Source organism: Myotis myotis, unplaced genomic scaffold (assembly GCF_014108235.1).
Source record: "Myotis myotis isolate mMyoMyo1 unplaced genomic scaffold, mMyoMyo1.p scaffold_m19_p_34, whole genome shotgun sequence".
NCBI classification, from domain to species: domain Eukaryota; kingdom Metazoa; phylum Chordata; class Mammalia; order Chiroptera; family Vespertilionidae; genus Myotis; species Myotis myotis.
Window position 1 is genome coordinate 271,245 of NW_023416340.1, and position 18,523 is coordinate 289,767.

The 18,523-nt window shown below is 58.2% G+C and overlaps 1 protein-coding gene across 2 annotated transcripts in view; it reads left to right on the forward strand.

Annotated features, from left to right (window-relative positions):
- SLC8A2 (solute carrier family 8 member A2) overlaps nt 1–14,799 on the forward strand; it is a 34,354-nt gene extending 19,555 nt beyond the window's left edge. Inside the window, exons 4-10 of one of the 2 annotated variants that reach the window (XM_036302983.1) lie at nt 1,853–2,275; nt 6,816–6,919; nt 7,067–7,084; nt 8,336–8,460; nt 8,767–8,866; nt 11,779–11,965; nt 13,537–14,799. In XM_036302983.1, coding sequence (XP_036158876.1) covers nt 1,853–2,275; nt 6,816–6,919; nt 7,067–7,084; nt 8,336–8,460; nt 8,767–8,866; nt 11,779–11,965; nt 13,537–14,158 — 1,579 coding nt within the window. In that variant the 3' untranslated portion in view covers nt 14,159–14,799. Of the gene's footprint in view, nt 1–1,852; nt 2,276–6,815; nt 6,920–7,066; nt 7,085–8,335; nt 8,461–8,766; nt 8,867–11,686; nt 11,966–13,536 lie in introns of both variants that reach the window. The other variant, XM_036302984.1, reaches the window with a different exon arrangement.
- The last annotated feature ends 3,724 nt before the right edge of the window (nt 14,800–18,523 follow it).

Genomic DNA, 18,523 nt, shown 5'->3' on the forward strand with positions numbered 1-18,523 from the left:
GGCTCAGAGGGCTGCAGCATCCTAACTGCCCAAGTTCTTACAGCGGGCACGGGGCCCGGCCCTGCTGGGCGCAGGTTGGCCCACCTGGCTGGGCGTCGCAGCCACCATGGACAGCGTCCTTGTGGGCCAGCGGGCTTTGGTCCTCTACTCGGGGTCTTGTCATCTGGTTCTGCTTTGCCAGAACCTTGGGGTCCCTCTGCCCCTCCCAGAGGGCTGGGCTTCCCTTGGAGAACTGGAGCCCAGGACCCCTTTCTTCTGAAAGTGATAATTAACGATCGTGAACACTTATCGATCATATAGTGCATTTCACAACCGGAGCCGAGCCCCTGAGGTGCATGGTGGGAGGGGTGGGAGGGAAAATGAAAGGTTTTGTAGATGAATTGACACCCAGAGTCACTCTGCTGTCTACAGCTCTACCAGGGAGAGCCCACTCATTCCCTGTCCCCTCACAGCTCCCCCTGATTAAGCTAATGTCCCTGCCTCGCTGCCTCCCCCACCCCACTGTAGCGTATCCTGTGTGCCCTGCAGCGACATGTTTAACCGTAAGCCAGCCCACCCCCCTCCTCTGCTCAGAGGCCTTGCGCCGTCTCCATCTCACTTGGACTAACGGCCACAGCCCTCCTCGTGGCGCACCAAGGCCTACGCCATCTGCTCCTGTTCCCCCTGTGACGTCATCTGCCCCCCTCTCCCCCCTGCTCCCTCCACTGCAGCCACACTGGCCTCAAACACTCCAGGCTGCTGCTGCCTCAGGACATTTGCATGGGCTGTTCCCTTGAACATGAATACTCTTCTCCAGATCTCCTCCACTTGGCTCCCTCCTCGGGTCTCTGCTCAGATGTGCGCTCCTCGGCAAGGCTTTCCCCAGCCACCCTCACACGGCACCCCCTCCCCACTCTCCACCCTCTCCCGCTATTTTATCCACAGCACCATCGCCACCTGACGTCATGTTTGTTATTCATCTCCTGCACTAGAACTCTCCACTGCTCTGTTTTTACTGCTGTTTCCCCAGCACTTAGAACAGTGCCTGGCACACAGCAGGTGCCCAATAAATATTGGTTGAACGAAGCAACTGCAATTAAATCGTTAAATGTGTAATTGTCACCGTGATACGGCTCTGCCATGAGGCTGTGCGCTCCGTGAAGACAGCCTGTTCCCCGCTGTGTTCCCAGCAGGGCCCAGCACAGGGCAGAGCAGGTGCTCAGGGAGTGTTTGTTAAATGAATGAATGAATGAACAAATGATGCCAAGTTCAGGAATGTGGTCTTTCTCTTGGGGGTCCCTGGGAACACAGAAGGGTTTGTCAGAAGCCTGACAAAGTCAGTCCTGGGCCCTGCAGCACTTCTACTCCATGGACGGTCCATTCACGGGGACTGTCTGCATCCCCTGGGAGCTAATTAGAAATGCAGAATTTTTGAAACCTGCAGCTATGGAACCAGAGCCTGCATTTTAACAGGATCCCCACGTGATTTGTGTGCACATTAAGGTTTGAGACTCATGACTATGGAACCCTCCAGATTCTCTCTCCACCTTGGGACTTTGCATGTGCTGTTCCCTCTGCCTGGCGAACTCTTGCCCACAGAAGCCTCCTCCGGGAAGCCAGCCCTGATTTCACAGTCATCATTATCTGTATAATGCTGGACCAACTCTGCCCTGTTCCTCTCCTGCATCCCCTCCCCGCCGAGAGCCCACCTGATTCCCCCTCCGTATTATTTGTTTAATGCCTGTCCACTCTCATACCTGAGAGCTGCCCCGTGGCACTGCCCCCTCCTCCGGGAAGCCTGCCCTGACTGCCTTTGCCCCCCGTTGTTGACCGCCTGCCCTTCACCCCTCTCTCCCCCGCCCCTCCGCTGCAGCGAGGGCACGCTGGTGTTCAAGCCGGGCGAGACGCTGAAGGAGCTGCGCATCGGCATCATCGACGACGACATCTTCGAGGAGGACGAGCACTTCTTCGTGCGGCTGCTGAACCTGCGCGTGGGCGACGCGCAGGGCATGTTCGAGCCCGACGGCGGCGGGCGGCCCAAAGGGCGGCTGGTGGCGCCGCTGCTGGCCACCGTCACCATCCTGGACGACGACCACGCGGGCATCTTCTCCTTCCAGGACCGCCTGCTGCACGTGAGCGAGTGCATGGGCACCGTGGACGTGCGCGTCGTGCGCAGCTCGGGCGCGCGCGGCACCGTGCGCCTCCCCTACCGCACGGTGGACGGCACGGCGCGCGGCGGCGGCGTGCACTACGAGGACGCGTGCGGGGAGCTCGAGTTCGGCGACGACGAGACCATGTGAGAGCGCAGTGTCCCCCCGCCTCCCCCTGGGGGTCCGGGAGGGGGCGGGGCCTGCTGGAGGGGCGGGGCCATGCCCGGGAAGGGGGAATGAGCGGGTGGGCTGCTAGTGGGCGGGGCGTGGTTGTGGGGATGGGCGTGGTCTGGTTGTGGGTGGGGCCTGGGTAGGCCCGCGCTGGTGAAATTGAAAGGTCGGGGTAGATGGACAGGGAACAGAGAGGGGCCGGGTCAGGAGAGAGGAGGGAGGAGACAGCAGTGATGGGGTGTGGCCAAGATGATAGGAAGGGACGTGGGTGGGGCCTGGGAGAAACTGGTTGTTTGGGGAGAAGTGGGGACTCGGGGGAGGGTCAGGGCCTGGGCAGAGGAGTGTGGAGACTTCATCGGTAGTTGGTGGAGATGGAGTGTGGCCTGCGGAGACGAGGGTCCCGTGGAGGTGGGAAGAGGACGGAGTGGAGGGCGAGTCTGTGGAATGGAGACAGGGCCTAAGGCATGGGTGGAGTCTGGGTAGGGACTCGAGGAAATAGACCTGGACAGCGGGAGAGGGCGGGGCATAAGGAGATGGGGCGGGGCTTGTGGGGAGCAGGTGGAATCTGGAGAAATGAGAGACCGAAGCAGGGGTTCTCAACCTGTGGGTCTCGAACAATGAAAATACATCCTGCATATCAGATACTTACATGACGATTCATAACAGTAGCAACATTACAGTTATGAAGTAGCAATGAGAATAATTTCATGGTTGGGTCACAACATGAGGAACTGTATTAAAGGGTCGTGGCATTAGGAAGACTGAGTAGCCATATGGGGACCTGGGAAGGGGGCGGCAGGGTCTGGGAAACTGGGGGGCTGGGGTTTGGGAAGGTGGCGTGGAGTCTGGGGAGTGGGGCTGGGTGCACAGGCAGACATCTGTAGACACACAGACACAACCAACACACACACGCACACAGGCAACATACAGACACAAAATGTCACAGACAGGCACGTTGAAACAGGGCTGCTTTGACGCCCAGACACCCGGCCACGGCCTGACACAGATGCCCGAGTCTCCCGGGGGTGCCTGCAGCCTCACCTCCCCCACCTGCCTGCCAGGGATGCTGCGCGCGCCTGTCCCCCTTCGCTCCCTTCCGCCGCCCCCGCACGCCCGTCTGTCTCCCTCCTCCTGCCGCCCACGCTCCTCCCACCGAGCAGAGCCCCCACCGCGCTCCTTCCCCCTCCTCCTCCCACCTCTGTGCCTTGGCCTCCGCCCAGCTTCTCACCGCTCTCCCTCTCTCCCCTGTGCGTCTCTGCCGCCTCCCACTCTCGCCCCGGGTCTCTGTTCATCTCTCCATCTCTGTATCCAGCTCTCTGGCCCGGTAATATTTCAGTAATGAATTCTCCATACCTCTCCATCGTTCGCTCTGTCTGGCTGGGGTTGAGAACTTGGGTTGGGGGCTCAGAGCACCATCCGTGGAGGGGAGAGGATGCAAGAAGAGACAGACAGACAGACACAGAGACAGAGGAGACCTGGAGAAAGAGAGAGAGAGGGAGAGGCAGAGCCAGGGTAACAGAGTCAGAGAGAGAGAAGCAGCCAGAAAAGAGACACAGAGAGCTTGGGAGAGACAGAAACTTAGAGACAAAGAGAGAAGGAAACGGAGAGACAGAGATACAGCAAGAGAGGCCGAGGAGCCCTGGCCAGCGTGGCTCAGCTGGTTGAGCGTTGTCCCGTGCACCGAAAGGTTGCCGGTTCAATTCCCAGGGGTTCAGTTCCCAATTCCTGGTGCGGAAGGCTATCTGATCTCTCTCTCTCTCTCTCTCTCTCTCTCTCTCTCTCTCTCTTTCTCTCTCTCAAGGCTATCTGATCAACGTGTGTGTCTCTCTCTCCCTCTCCCTTACTCTCTCTCTACAATCAATAAAAACATTTGTTTTAAAAAGGAGAGGGAGAGGGAGAGATTGAGGGACTGAGAGGAAGGAAGACTGAAAGGAGAGGAGAGATATTCTGAACGGGAGCCTCAGGGGGACTCGGGGAAGGAGAGGTCCTGGGGAAGCAACGAAGAAAAAAAGAGGTCGGGTAGCAAGAGACAACAGGAAGCAGCAGGAGAAAGGAAATGGGTCTGAGGTCAGAGGCCACACACAGTGGGCGGGAGAGGGGAGTTTCCAGGACACAGGAGGGCAGGCGTGAGGGTGATGGAGAGTCAGGCTGGGGGGGAGGCTTCCTCCTTGATCTCAGCAAGCCCTGCCCTCGTCTCGCTCTAGTCCCTCCTGCTGTCCCTACCAGTTGGGTGTCTCCTCCTGGGTCCCCTGAGGCCATGCCTGTCAGGGTGTCAGTTGGTGTACGTGTCACTGGGTGTCAGTCACTGCATGTCGGGGAACCGTGGCATGTCTGTGAGAGAGTGGGCATGTGTGTGTGTGTGTGTGTGTGTGTGTGTGTGTGTGTGTGTGTCCCTGTCAGCCGCTCTCCGCGTGGGTCAGGGTGTGTGAGGAGCGTGTCTCTGCGGATCCTGCTCCTCGCCAAGGCGCTTCAGCACCACGGACAGCTCCCCGCCCCGCCTGAGGTGGGGGCCGGCGATTCTTTGCACCCACAGAAAAGTTAAAATATGCTGAGAGCAGGAGAGGGTGGCGGTGGGCGTACGTCCCCGCATGACCGCTTTGTGTGTGTCTGTCTTTGCATGGGTGTCACTGTGACTTGTGCATTTGTGTGTTGAGATGGGCCTGTTGTGTTGAGACCCTTTTGCTTGAGTTGTGTTGATGTGGCTGTTCCACTCTGTGAACACTGAGAGCCAGACAGAGAACAGATAGAGAAAGGCAGAGGGCTGGGGAGACACTGAGGCAGAGAGGGTCACAGCCAGAGACAGGGACGGAGAGACGGAGAGGGAGAGACAGAGGGAGGCTGAGAGATGGGCAGAGACAGGGAGATTGAAAGAGATGCCGAGATGGGAGAGAGAGAGAGAGAGAGAGAGAGAGAGAGAGAGAGAGAGAGAGAGAGAGAGAGAGAGAGAGAGAGAGATTGAAGGGAATAAACAGAACCAAAAGGCATAACGAGCGAGGTCTGCGGGAGGAGAGGCTGCCTGGTAACACCAGGGTCTGTAGGTTGGCCCTGTCGCCGCGGCTGTGGTGGGGGCGTCGTGTTCACAGGCATCTGGTCCCCGCAGGGAATGGCTGCGGGTGCGATGGTGTGCGGATGGGGGCGGTGTGATTGGCTGTGCTTCCTCTCTGGGTGACTGTGTGGGCCGGTGTTTGTGTGCCTGGGTTCTGGGGCTGGGCCTTGTGGTTCCTGCCGCCGAAAGCGCTGCCAGTGCAATGTGTGGGCTTTCTGAGGTTGTGGGTCTTTGTGACGGAGGGGTGGGTTGTGTGCCTGGAGGGGAGGGATAACGTCTGTCCATTCCTCCCCTGCCAAACCCCGATTACCATAGCAGCGGGGATGCCGGGGAAGTCAATGAGCACTCGGTTAGCCTTCCAGATGTGTACAGGACAGAGGGCAGGCAGCTGGTGGTCTCTTGGGCCGAAGGGTTCCAGTGAACAGAGGTTTGTGGAAGGTGCCCTGCCCTAGGCGTTGGCGAGTCAGCAGAGAACGTAAATGAACACAGGTCACTGCCCTGGGGGAAGCTGCCTTTTAATGCCAGGAGGAAGATGGCAAAGAATAAACAAAATAAGTGCACACCCTAGCCTAGATGGTGTGTTAGAACAAAGACGACAGAACACAGAAGGGGTTCGGGATGCTGGGGGGCGGGCAGGGGCGGATTTCAGTATTAAAGGAGGTGGTGGGAATGGGCCTCATTGAAAAAGAAGATGGAGCCTGGCCCGCATGGCTCAGTGATTGAGCGTTGACCTATGAACACAAGGAGGTCACGGTTCGATTCCCGGTCAGGGCACATGCCTGGTTGCGGGCTCTATCCCCATTGTGGGGTGTGCAGGAGGCTGCCAATCAATGATTCTCTCTCATCATTGATATTTCTCTCTCTCTGTCTCTCTCTCCTTCCCCTCTGAAATCAATAAAAAAAAATTTAAAAAAAAAGAAAAGAAACAGGTGGAGTTTGAGAACTAGAGGAGTGAGGGCGTGAGCCTGGAGGAACAGTGTTCTCGGTGGGAGGAACAGCCATGTAAAAGCCTTGAGGCATGCGCAGGCTGGTTGTTCCAGGGACAGTGGGGAGGCCAGTGTAGCTGGGATGAGTGAGCAAGGGGGTGGGGGGGGTGAGGCCAGGAAGGGAACCAGGGCCACATGGCACGGGGCCTTGCGGGCCACTCGGACTCTGGCCTTGATCCCGGCTGAGAGGGGAACCGCCTGAATGCCCCGAGCAGAGGAAGGACCGGATGTAACGGGGGTCGTGTCGGAATCCCTCGGGACGCCCTTTAATAAGCCTCAGCTTCCTCGGCAGCTTCTGGGCTTGTGCTGTCAATGGGGATAATAAGAGAAAGAGAGGGCCTTCCTCTGAGGATGGTTGCAGGACTGAATGAGGTGACGGGACCCGGGACGGAGCGGGGCTCAAGGAACGGGGTGGCTGAGAGGGAAGTTATCGGTGACTCAGGGGAGGGGCCTCATGCCCCGTGTCCTGCTTCGTCCACCCAGGAAAACTCTTCAGGTGAAGATAGTGGATGACGAGGAATATGAGAAAAAGGATAATTTCTTCATCGAGCTGGGCCAGCCGCAGTGGCTTAAGCGAGGGATCTCAGGTGAGGGCTGAGGGGTGGGCTGTGGGAGAGATAAACGGTCCAGGGTGCGGGGGCCTTGGGGGGTCCACTGTGGGTGCTCCTTCAGACTCGTGGATCTGAGCTTCCCAGGGAAGCGATCTCACTTTCTCTCTGTCTGTCTCTCCCCAGCCCTGCTGCTCAATCAAGGTGAGTGGAGTTTACCTCCTGGCTTTACTAGAAAGGGGGGCCGTGGAGGGGGCGTCAGGGAGGGTCAGGGCCTCGAGCTGCTCTTCCCGGTCAGGTGTGAGGCAGGGTGAAGGTGAGATACAAGTAGACTTGGGTGAGGGATGGAGCTGGCCTTAGAGTTGGTAGGGCCAGTTGAATTTGGGGTTATAGCGTGGGGTTCAGAGGCCGAGATTGTTTTGTTTGTAGTCAAGGTCAGAGGAGGGAGTAAGTCATAGAATCCAAACTGGGTCTGCGGTGAGGCCAGAGGGAGTCAGGCTTGGGGTTACTTAGGACTGGGGTGGACTTAGGATTTGAGATCAGGATTAGGATTTGGTCAAGGTTAGAGTTCAGATGGAAGCTGGTGTTTAGATTTGTGAGTAAAATTAGGGTCAGGGTCCGAGACTGGGGTGAGAGTTGAGGCTATAGGGTCAGTGACTTGGAGATGGTGAGAGAATAGAATTGGTGTTCGGGGTTATGGTTAAGGCTGGACAAAGGATTGTAATAGGCAGGGTAAGTAATACATGCTGCTGTAACAAATAGGCCCCAAATCCCAGGAGATGAACACAAAAGTCATTTCTTGCTCAGGCAATGTTTTCTGACAGTGTAGCTGCCTGGTGGGTGGCTTTCTTCAGAGAGTTAGGGTTGGTGCTGGGCTTGGAGCAAAGGATCAACACACTTTAGGGTGATAAATGAATTCAGGGCCAGCTATAGGGGTCTAGGTCCAAGATTTGTACTGAATTGGGTCATCCCTCTTTTGCACTCCCTCAGTCATACTCTAGGATGTTTTCAGAGCTTCGATATAGAGACCAGTCCTCTTCCCTCAAGAGTTGTGATGATGTCAGTGATAATAATAAAGAAAGTAGCTTTTCTGACTATCATGTGCCAAGCACTGTTCTAAACACTTAACATGAATTAATTCTTTTAATTCTTGCAATTGCCTTATAAGGGAGGTATTATTATTGTGCCCATTATATAGATATGAACACTGAGGCACAGAGAGGCTAAAGCATTGCCCAAGGCCACACAGTGCCCACCATAGGAACCTCAGAGCCCAGCAACTGAACCTTGTGGATCAGCCATGGGAGCTGGGGCGGGAGTTGGGGAAGATGATGGTCAGATAGGAGGCTGGGGCAGGCTGGAGGGGTGTCACCAGGTGGCTTCCTAGAGTGAAGGCATCACAGGCCCAATTAGCTAGGCCTCCCTGGAGTCTAACCCTCATCCCTCATGCTGCAGGGGACGGGGACAGGAAGCTGACAGCAGAGGAGGAGGAGGCTCGGAGGATAGCAGAGATGGGCAAGCCGGTTCTTGGGGAAAACTGCCGGCTGGAGGTCATCATTGAAGAGTCGTATGACTTTAAGGTGATTTTCTGGGGCCTCCCTGTCTTGGGGTTTTGCTTGAGTTGTTTCCGTGGAGAGAGTCTAAGAGGAGATCACCTATGAGGGTCACAAGAGAGGGGCAACCAAGGGTCCAGAGCCACCCTCCAGGTCCCTCCATTAGCACCATGGACAGCACACGCCTCCCTTTTCCCTTTTGCTAGTAGCCCTGGGGTATGGAAGGTTGGGGGCCCCTGAGCATGGGGTGTGGGCCCCCAACCCCAGTCCCCCTCATGGGGCAGTCTTGGGTGATCACGGACAACAATCTCTCTCCCACCCTTTCGTCCCCAGAACACAGTGGATAAACTCATCAAGAAAACGAACTTGGCTTTGGTGATTGGCACCCATTCATGGAGGGAGCAGTTTTTAGAGGCAATCACGGTGAGCGCAGGTAAGTGGGGAGGGAGGAGAGAGAGACAGAAGAGGGAGGGGCGGGGCGGGCAGAGAGAGACACAGAGAGAAATGCGTGGAAAGACAGAGGGCAAGAGAGACAAGGAGAGAAAGACAGAGAGATGGAGAAAGAAAAGAACAGGAAAGACACTGAGAGGGACAAAGAGAAAAGGAAAGAAACAGGTACAGGAAGACAAAAGAAAAGATGGAGATCAGAGACCAGCAAGACAGACAGGCACACAGAGAGACTCACCGCAGAAAGACAGAGGCGAGGAAATGGGACCTGGAGAGTGAAGCCAGTACCGGGCACGAGGCCAGGGAGGGGCAGATAGACCCAGAGAAAAAGGCGGACAGAGACGGAGGGGCAGGGGCGGAGGTGCAGGGCTGCGGGCGGGAGGGCACCGCCCAGGCTTTCCTGTGGAGATTGGAGGGTGGAAACAGGTTAAAAGGCCTGCCCGCCCCCGATAGAGCCTGGGCTCCTCTGTTGCCATGGCGACAGTCACCACAGCACCCAGCTGCTCCCCCCTGTACGTTGTCCACCCTCCTTAGGCCTCAGACGGTTTCCGACTGCCCCCCTGTGGCCAGAGACACTATGACACTCGGATCACAGTCTGGGGTACACATTGGGGAAACTGAGACCCAGAGACAGAGGCGGGGCTGGCCTGAAGCCCCCCGCGAATCCAGAAAGAGCTGGGGTGGAGCTCGGGGCTCTGTCCCCTGCACAGCATCCGCTTCCCGCCCGGGAGGCCTATCCAGTGGGAACCGAAACACAGAACTGTGGTTGGAAAGACACTGGTCAGAGGTGGGACCCACAGACGCCAGGCTTCGGGGATAGAAAAGCAGCAGGCAGCGGCCAAGAGACAGCAGATGGGAGGCCTAATAGAAACGAGGTGGTGTCTCCCCCGAGGCCACATCCTCTGACTTCTCCTTCTGAGGGGTCCCCGGCCCCGGCCCCGGCCCCGTACAGGACACTCCTGGGGACAGAGATGACCATGACAGCTCAGGCCCTGCCCTCGTGGAGCTCACAGTCCCGTGTGGGAGACAGACCTGTCACAAGAGTGACAACCCAGAGTGGGCAGGGCCGGACTGGGGCCCTCCGGGAGCTGCACAGGGAGGGGGCCTGGCCCAGCTTGAAGGTCGGGAGAGCTTCCTGGAGGAGGAGGCATCTGAGCTGAGTCTTCAGATGCAAATAGGAGTGTGTCCTCCATGCTCTGGCCTTCGCCGTGTCTCCCTGTGGTCAGTGAGGGGTGCGCACGGTGGCAAGTCACAGAAAACTCGACCACAAGTGGCGTAAGCACACGAGTTTATTTTTTCTCACAGGAGGAAAAATAATCTGCAGGAAGCAAGTTAGCAGCAGCTTAATAATGTCACTAAATCCCCAGGCCACTTCCTTATTTCTCAGCTTTTGCTTCGTGGTTGCCAAATGGCTGCTGCCCCTCCAGGTGTCAAGTCTGTATTCCAGGCAGGAAGAGAGGGAGCAGGGGATCAGGACGGGGCAGCAGGCCTGTCGCGTTTGAGTTTCCAATTCCACTTAACTTGGGGTCACAGCAGAAACCTCCCTCTTTGAGATGTAACATGCAGAACCCCCAAAACCCCACACCACCACTTAATGAAGCATCTACAAATCCAAGCATTTATTTCCTTAACAAGGCAAGTGACTAAAGGTGGGGAAGGTATAATTGACCCGAATCCCCAAGCCCGTCCAGCTCTCATGGCTTCCACTGCCCCCGGGCAGCCTCTGCCGCTGACGTTCTGCGGAGCCACTGGGCTGCACCACGGGAAGTAGCTTCATAATTTGGTGGCCGCCTGCCTTTTATTCCCCGAATTATTCTCAGTGACCGGTCAGGGGTCACGGGGTCTCTTAGCAGCAGCCTTCCAGATGTTGGGTTGGCACACCCGTGTGCTCCTTGCTCTTCATTCATTGCTTTGTGCTTGTCAGTTTAGGGCGAGGCGGACAAATTGTCATTTGTGCCTTCTCATCACACAAGTCACTGCAGGTCAAAAGCGGGTCGGTTTGGGTCGCAATAGCTGACACAGACGACTCTAAGAATGACGGGCCCTTCACAAGGCTCAGAAGACACATCCACAACACCCCACCCCTATCAGGAAAGCTAGGTATTTCCAGAAACCCTCTGTTTAGGCCTCATTGCCAGACGGGGTCACATGGCCACTGCTGCAAGGGATTCTGGGAAAGCAAGTATTTAGCTTAGGACTACTAGCTGCAAGGAATTTAGGGAAAGTGAATGTTTTCACCTGAGGACATGGCATTGCTAGCCTTAAGGGATTCTGGGAGAGTGACTGTTAGCTGGATACATGGCTCTCTCTACCTGCAAGGAATTTTGGGAAATCAAGCGTGTGGCTACTGTCAGCTGCAATGAGTCGAAGGAACTGAACACTTCTTCCTGCAGAATATGTCTACCTGTGAATATTTCTACATGGCTGTCAGTAGCTGTAAAGGGATGTGGCCACCCCTAGCAGCAAGGGATCCGGGGAAGCTGGATATTTTCAACTGGGCATATGGCCTCCTGAAACTTAGAGGGATTCTGGGAAAGTAAATATTTTCACCTGGGCCTAACATTCTCCTAGCTGTAAGGGATTCTGGGAAAGTAAATATTTTCACCTGGGCCTAATGTTCTCCTAGCTGCAAGGGATCCTGGGAAAGTATTGTTTTTAGCTTGCTGACATGGACACACCTAGCTTCAAGGGATCCTGGGAAAGCGATTTGTTTTATGGGACTGGCTGTCCGGAAGTTGAACAGAGTGGGGCTGCAGGCGAGGAAGGAGGCATGGGTGTGTGCCCCAGCTGGGTCGTGTGCCCACAGGGGACGAGGAGGAGGAGGAGGACGGGTCCCGGGAGGAGCGGCTGCCTTCGTGCTTTGACTACGTCATGCACTTCCTGACGGTGTTCTGGAAGGTGCTGTTCGCCTGCGTGCCCCCCACGGAGTACTGCCACGGCTGGGCCTGCTTCGGCGTCTGCATCCTGGTCATCGGCCTGCTCACTGCCCTCATCGGCGACCTTGCCTCCCACTTTGGCTGCACCGTGGGCCTCAAGGACTCCGTCAACGCTGTGGTCTTCGTGGCCCTGGGCACCTCCATCCCCGGTAACCCCCTGGGGACCACTAGCGGGCTGGGGTCTCAGAGAGGCCAGGCAGTGAGGCCTCAGAGAAAGGTCCTGCAGAAATGAGCCGATAGGATCGTCCAGAACGCATGTCGGGGGTCCCAGAGGAGCATCCTGGTGGATAATAGAAACAGGTGGGGGTCCCAGATTCACTATGAGTGGCGTCCCCAAAGCAACCAGGGGGAGTGCCCCACCAGGTGGAACTCAGGAGGTGGGAAATGCTGGAAGCCTGATGATGGATTCCATAGAAGCAGGATGTTAATTTCCCCTTCTCTCCCCTGCCCCCGCCAAGGAACCAGATAGAACTCTGTTGCTGGGCATGAGAGGAACCAGGCCAGTGAGTTTTGAAGCTTTTGCGAAGATGAGGGAGCGAGTAGAAACCAGAGGTTGAAGGCGGGGGTGCCATACAAATAAGATGGTGGCGTTTCAGAGACCATCGCTTATGTCCCATTAAAAGGCGGCAGCCACGATCCCCTCTTCCCAAATAAACCCGAGCGAGAGTCCCTTCAACACCGGGTGTCAGAGACTCAAGTTCCTGCAGGAGGAGGGAGGCCAGGTGGGTGGGGAGGCCGAAACCTTGGTTTCCACATCGCTGTGGTCACCAGCCAGGTGGTGGTGCTGCCCTTGGGGAATGTTGGCCTTTCCAAGCCTGCCCTCCAGACCAGAGGCCTGAGTTGTTAGCCAGACGTTCAGGATTGGGTGGGGCCGCAGAGGCCAGGCCCCTGCTTGACAGAAACCACGTGGGGAGCGGACAGGAAAGGGGTTGCACGGGGTGGAGTCTGGCACTGACCTGACCGGGCCTGGTGGCAATGAGCCGATTGGGCCGGTGGAAAGCAGGCAGCAGGCTCCGTAGGATGCAGAGCGAATCTCACGAAAATCAGGCAGCGAGTCCCTCAAAGCAGGCTGCGTCCCACAGGAAGCGGGCACCGGGTCCCACAGAAAGAGACAACGGGTCACACAGAAAGCAGGCAGAGGCCTGGCCGGCGTGGCTCCGTGGTTGAGCATCAACCTTTGAGCCAGGAGCTCACGGTTCCATTCCCGGTCAGGGCACATGCCCGGGTTGTGGGCTTGATCCCCCTTGGGGGGCGTGCAGGAGGCAGCCGGTCCATGATTCTCTCATCACTGATGCTTCCATCTCTCTCTCCCTCTCCCTTCCTCTCTGAAATCAATAAAAATTTTTTTTTTTTTAAAAAAAAGAAAGAAAGCAGGCAGTGGATCCCAGTGAATATAGGCAAGTCCCCAAAGAAAGCAGGAAGCGAGTCCAAGGGAAATCGGGCAGCGAGTTCTACAGAAGCAGGCGGTTGGTCCTGAAGAGCAGGCATAGGGATGGCGACAGACGTTCCCTGTTGGGTGGGATCAGGGCCTCACGCCCTTGCCTACCACAGGGTGCCCCCAGGGCTGCAGGGGGGAGGGGGGAGGCGGGGCCTGCGCCAGCCGGGCCTGGGTCACAGGGCGACCCAGGGGCACGGGGAGGCTGTGTGTCCAATGGGCAGCAGGCGAGGGGACGGGTCCACGCCAGGACCAGGGGTGACCCGCGCGTGTCTCTGCCCGCAGACACCTTCGCCAGCAAGGTGGCGGCGCTGCAGGACCAATGCGCGGACGCGTCCATCGGCAACGTGACCGGCTCCAACGCGGTGAACGTGTTCCTGGGCCTGGGCGTGGCCTGGTCGGTGGCCGCCGTGTACTGGGCGGTGCAGGGCCGCCCCTTCGAGGTGCGCACGGGCACGCTGGCCTTCTCCGTCACGCTCTTCACCGTCTTCGCCTTCGTGGGCATCGCCGTGCTGCTGTACCGGCGCCGGCCGCACATCGGCGGCGAGCTGGGCGGCCCGCGCGGCCCCAAGATCGCCACCACCGCGCTCTTCCTCGGCCTCTGGTTCCTCTACATCCTCTTCGCCAGCCTCGAGGCTTACTGCCACATTCGGGGCTTCTAGCGCCCCCAGACTCGGCTCCCCCCGAGACGGCCACACGCGCGCTCCCCGGCCCGGACTCGGCCTCCCTGCCTCCTGGGAATCCGCCTCCCCAGCCCAGGGCCCCACCGACAGCCCCTCCCTTCCCCTCGCGAGCCTCCCAGGCCCTCCTCCTATTCGGTACCCCCTCCAGCCCGTCCACACCCCTGGGGGGGGGGGGCGCCTCGAAGCCCCGCCCTCAGGGACCCTCCCCAGACACCCAGCCCTGACTCCCCCCAGGACCCCCCCAGGGGAAGGGCCTCGGAACTTCGCCCTCCCTGGGGCCCTTGAAGGAGGCGGGTCCACCCCAGGATATCCAGGATCTCAGCCATTTCCCCCACCTTCAGGGAGCGCCATTCAGCCCCCAGGGCAGGGGGGAGGGGAGGGCGTGCATAGGGGGCCACACCTCCCTGGCTTCTCCGCTCAGGCCCTTGGGAGCGCGCTCTTTCTCGAGGCTTGGAGAAGGGAGGGGAGCAGTCGGGGTTCAGAGCTGGAGGGGGCGCCTGTGGGACCTGCCGTCTCTCACCTTCCAGCGCCCCGCTCTCGTCCACTACCTCCGAGAGCCCAGCCGCGCCCCGGACGGGGCCTGTGTGTACATAGTGTGTTGGGGAAGGGGTCGCGGGAGGGTGCATGTCTTGGGGAAAGGGGGGTGGCTGACTTCCCTTTGGAGAGGGCAGAGACTCCCCCAGCCATGAGAACCGACTTAGGGGAGGAGGCCGGGAATCAAAGGGAGTCCAGCCATTCCCCCCGACAATCCGGACGGCTCATCGTGCCCTCAGTGCCAGCCAACCCGGGCAGGACCCTCGAAGAGGAGACCGAGGGTCCCAGAGGACCTACAAGCCAGCACATGCTGCCACATCTCCGCCTGATGGGGACGGGGGGGGGGGGGAGGGCGGGGCCTGGGCTGGGGGGGGGGCATTTTTAACTTTGGGGGCCACCCATCTGCTGGTAGGCCACCCGCGTTTTCTTACTGTTGATGTTCCCCCGCGCAAAGGACATACCTGGGGCGTGGGGAGTGCGGCCCGCTTCTTGGGGCTCCGAGGGTGACCCCGCAGCCCCCGTCACCCCCCGCCCCCTTCCCACGGGTTTTTAGCATCCGGTCGTCCTGTTGTGCACCGGCCCAGCATCCCAGACTGTCGCCCACTCCCCTTCTCCTCTCCCAGCTCACCAGCACCAGTCACTGTCTCTTTTCTCTGTGATTTCTGTAAAAGTTGCCATAAAACTTGGAAATTCTGCCTGGGAAACGGCCTTCCGGTGAGAAGTTGGGAGGCAGGAGGAGGGAGCGAATGAGGACTTTGGGATTTCCGCAGCTGTGAAGTAGACCAGGAAATCTGGGTTTCTTTCCAGCCCCCCCCCCCCCTCTGCAGGACACACCCACATGCAACCAGCCACCCAGAAGGTCCACACAGCCCCCCTCCCACCCCCCAGCCAGCCCTCACTCCTGGCCCGGAGCTTCCCTAATCCATCAGCAACAAAGTATTCCTCTACAGGGGGCATCCTGGGAACTCAGATTTGCCTGAGCAGGAGCTGGGGTTGATGGGAGTTCCCCCCGAATAAAGCAAGTCACTTTCTCAGAATGCTGGAATAGGGGGGAGGACTTGTGAACCCCCAGCCTTTTCGAGCCAGTGGTTAGCATGAACGGAGTATGCGGGCGTGGGGAGTGCAGAGACCTCGAAAGGACCAATGATCAGAGATCCTCTCGGCCACGCTGAGGAGCTTGGAGTTTATCCTCAGAGCGAAGGGGAGCTTTGGAAGGGACTTCATGGGGGTGGAGTGGGGCAGGCCATGGATACCCGATTTTCAAACGTTCCTTCTGGCTACCTGTGAGAACGGAGGCTGGGGGGCCCGGGAGGGACCTGGGGCAGCAGAGGAGGGGGTCCCGGAGTCGGGTGGTGGGGAGGGAGGTGGGGAGAAGGCGGTGGTTGAGAGGGAGAATGCATCGGGGCCCTGGCGGGAAAGAGACGGTGCCAGGGAGAGTTTATGGGAGGGACGGTACGTGGACACAAGAGGGACGGCGCAGTACCCGGGGCGGCCAGTAGAGGGAGCAGTGGCCACCCTGAGCTCCAGCGTGTGAGCTGAGTCCCCTGAACCGCCGAGGCTGTGGCTGTGGCTGTGGCTCCAGAGTACAGACCCCGCCGACCCCGCCCAGGAGAGAAGGGGGACAGAGTGAACACCCCAGCCTACTCCTCCCACCCACCAGTCTCCTGCTGGAGCCTCCCCCGCCCCGGCGCGGCCCCATTGGCTCAGCTCCAGCAGAAGCCGGAGGTCAGAGAGGGAATGGCCTCAGCTTCTGGGCACAGAGAGGAGGGGCGATGGGAGTTTTCAGAGTGAGGTCTTTTCTGGGCCCGGAGCAACGAGGAAGGGCTGAGGTCAGGGGACAGGGACACGCTTTGGGGGGGGGGGGGTGAGTAAGGGCTCAGGGGGCGCGGTAGGAAGAACAGGCGTGGAGAAGGCGCTGGGTTGAGGGGGGTGCGTGCTGAGGGCGAGGTGCCTGTGGGGCGTCCAGAGACGCCAGGGAGGGGACGCCTGGAGCTCAGGAGGCGGCTGCCTGGAGGGAGATCTGCCATTTGTTGACCATGAGGTGTCACCAGGCCTTGGGAGGGGGAGGGCTGCCCAGGGAGAGGGTGCAGAGTGAGAAGGGGCGCGGGCAGTGCCTTGAGGGGCTCCGACCTCTAAGGGGCACATGGAGAGGGACCCGCCAGAGAGGTAGGTGGTGACCTGGGCGCATGAAACCCGGAGAAGGGTTTCCAGAGTGAGGGCGTGGTCCGCAGGGTCAAAGGCTGCGGCAGGTGGAGGAGGAGGAGGAGGGTGAAGGGACCCCCGGGATTGAGGATTTGAGGAGAGCTGTTGGGTGGAGGGTGTGGGGGCAGAAGTCAGGCTGGTCCAGAGTGAGGAGGGAGTGGCAGCTGGGGAAACTGAGTCAGGGCATGGAGGCCACACGTTGGAGAACCTTGAAGGAGAGGGGGAGCTGCTGGAGGGTGATGGGGTCCCAGAGGGCTGTCTCGGGAGGGTGGGGGCAGGTGTGACGCAGCGAAGTGCTGGGGATGAGGGCGGCCAAGAGCATTTGGGAGACGAGTTTGTGCGAACGGTGCCCTCAGCAGCTGGCAGTTATGGAGCCCATGATGCCAGGCTGGGCTCTCCCAGTCACAGCCTCATTCAAACCGCCATTGTCCCAGTGTCACTCCCATTGCCCAGGGCAGGAAGCTGAGGCTCAGGGGGTGGAGCAGCGAGGAAGGGCTGAGGTCAGGGGACAGGGACACGCTTTGGAGGGTAGGGGGTGGGGTGAGTAAGGGCTCAGCTCAGTGCTGGGTGTCCCCAGAGCTCGGGACGTGGACGAGATGATGCAAAACCTTACAGATGTCCCTTCACCCCCAAACCTCAGGATCCCCACCTGGATGAAGGTGTCCAAGGGAGTCAGCATGGGAGTGACTTAAATGATTTGCCGGGGGGTGGGGGGGTGGGGGGGGCGGCCTCACAGGAAGATTTCTTTTCTTTGTGCCTCAATGTCCTCGTCTGGAAAATGGGGACAATAACAGTAATGGGACCTAGTTCACAGGGCCGTTGTATTCTATTATAATTTAACATATAATTTATTAGAATTATATACACTATATTAACTTCTGTGCATTTTTATCATAATTATATTAAACTAGAGGCCCAGTGCACGACATTCGTGCACTGGGGTTGGGGGGGTTGTCCCTCAGCCCGGCCTGCGCCCTCTCACAGTCTGAGACCCCTCGGGGAATGTCTGCCTGCCGGCTTAGGCCCGATTCTCCCGGGAGCGACAGCCGCAGGGCAGGAATGCAGGGTCCTGGGAACCTGCTATACCTCCTGAGTCCCAGCTGCTAGGCCACCAAACTCTGGGGGAGCTGGGCGGCAGGGACCAGCTTCTCTCTCCCTCCAGCCCCTGGATTCTTCTATTTTTCTTACAGATTTAAAAAAAATTTTTAAGGTTTCTTTTTTACATTGGTTTGTTTGACTCAGAATTCAAACATATTGAGTTGTCATGTCTTTTATTTTGTTATTTTTTTGTTTGTCTTTTAAATATATTTTTATGGATTTCAGAGAGGAAGGAAGAGGGAGAGAGATAGAAACATCAATGATGAGAATCATTTGATTGGCTGCCTCCTGCACACCCCCTACTGGGGATCCAGCCTTTAACCCAAGCATGTGCCCGGAATCGAACCCGGGACCCTTCAGTCCGCAGGCCGACGCTCTATACACTGAGCCAAACCGGCTAGGGCTTTCTTAAAGATTTTTTAAAATTTGATTTTTAAAGAGAGAAATGCCCTAGCCAGTTTGGCTCAGTGGATAGAGCGTCGGCCTGCGGACTGAAGGGTCCCGGGGTTTGATTCCGGCCAAGGGCACATGCCTAGGTTGTGGGCTCGATCCCCAGTAGGGGGCGTGCAGGAGGCAGCCAATCAATGATTCTCTCTCATCTTTGATGTTTCTATCTCTCTCCCTCTCCCTTCCTCTCTGAAATCAATAAAAATATAAAGAAAAGAGAGAGAGAGAGAGAGAGAGAGAGAGAGAGAGAGAGAGAGAAGCATGGGTCAGCTGTCTCCTGCACGCCCCCTACTGGGGATGGAGCCTGC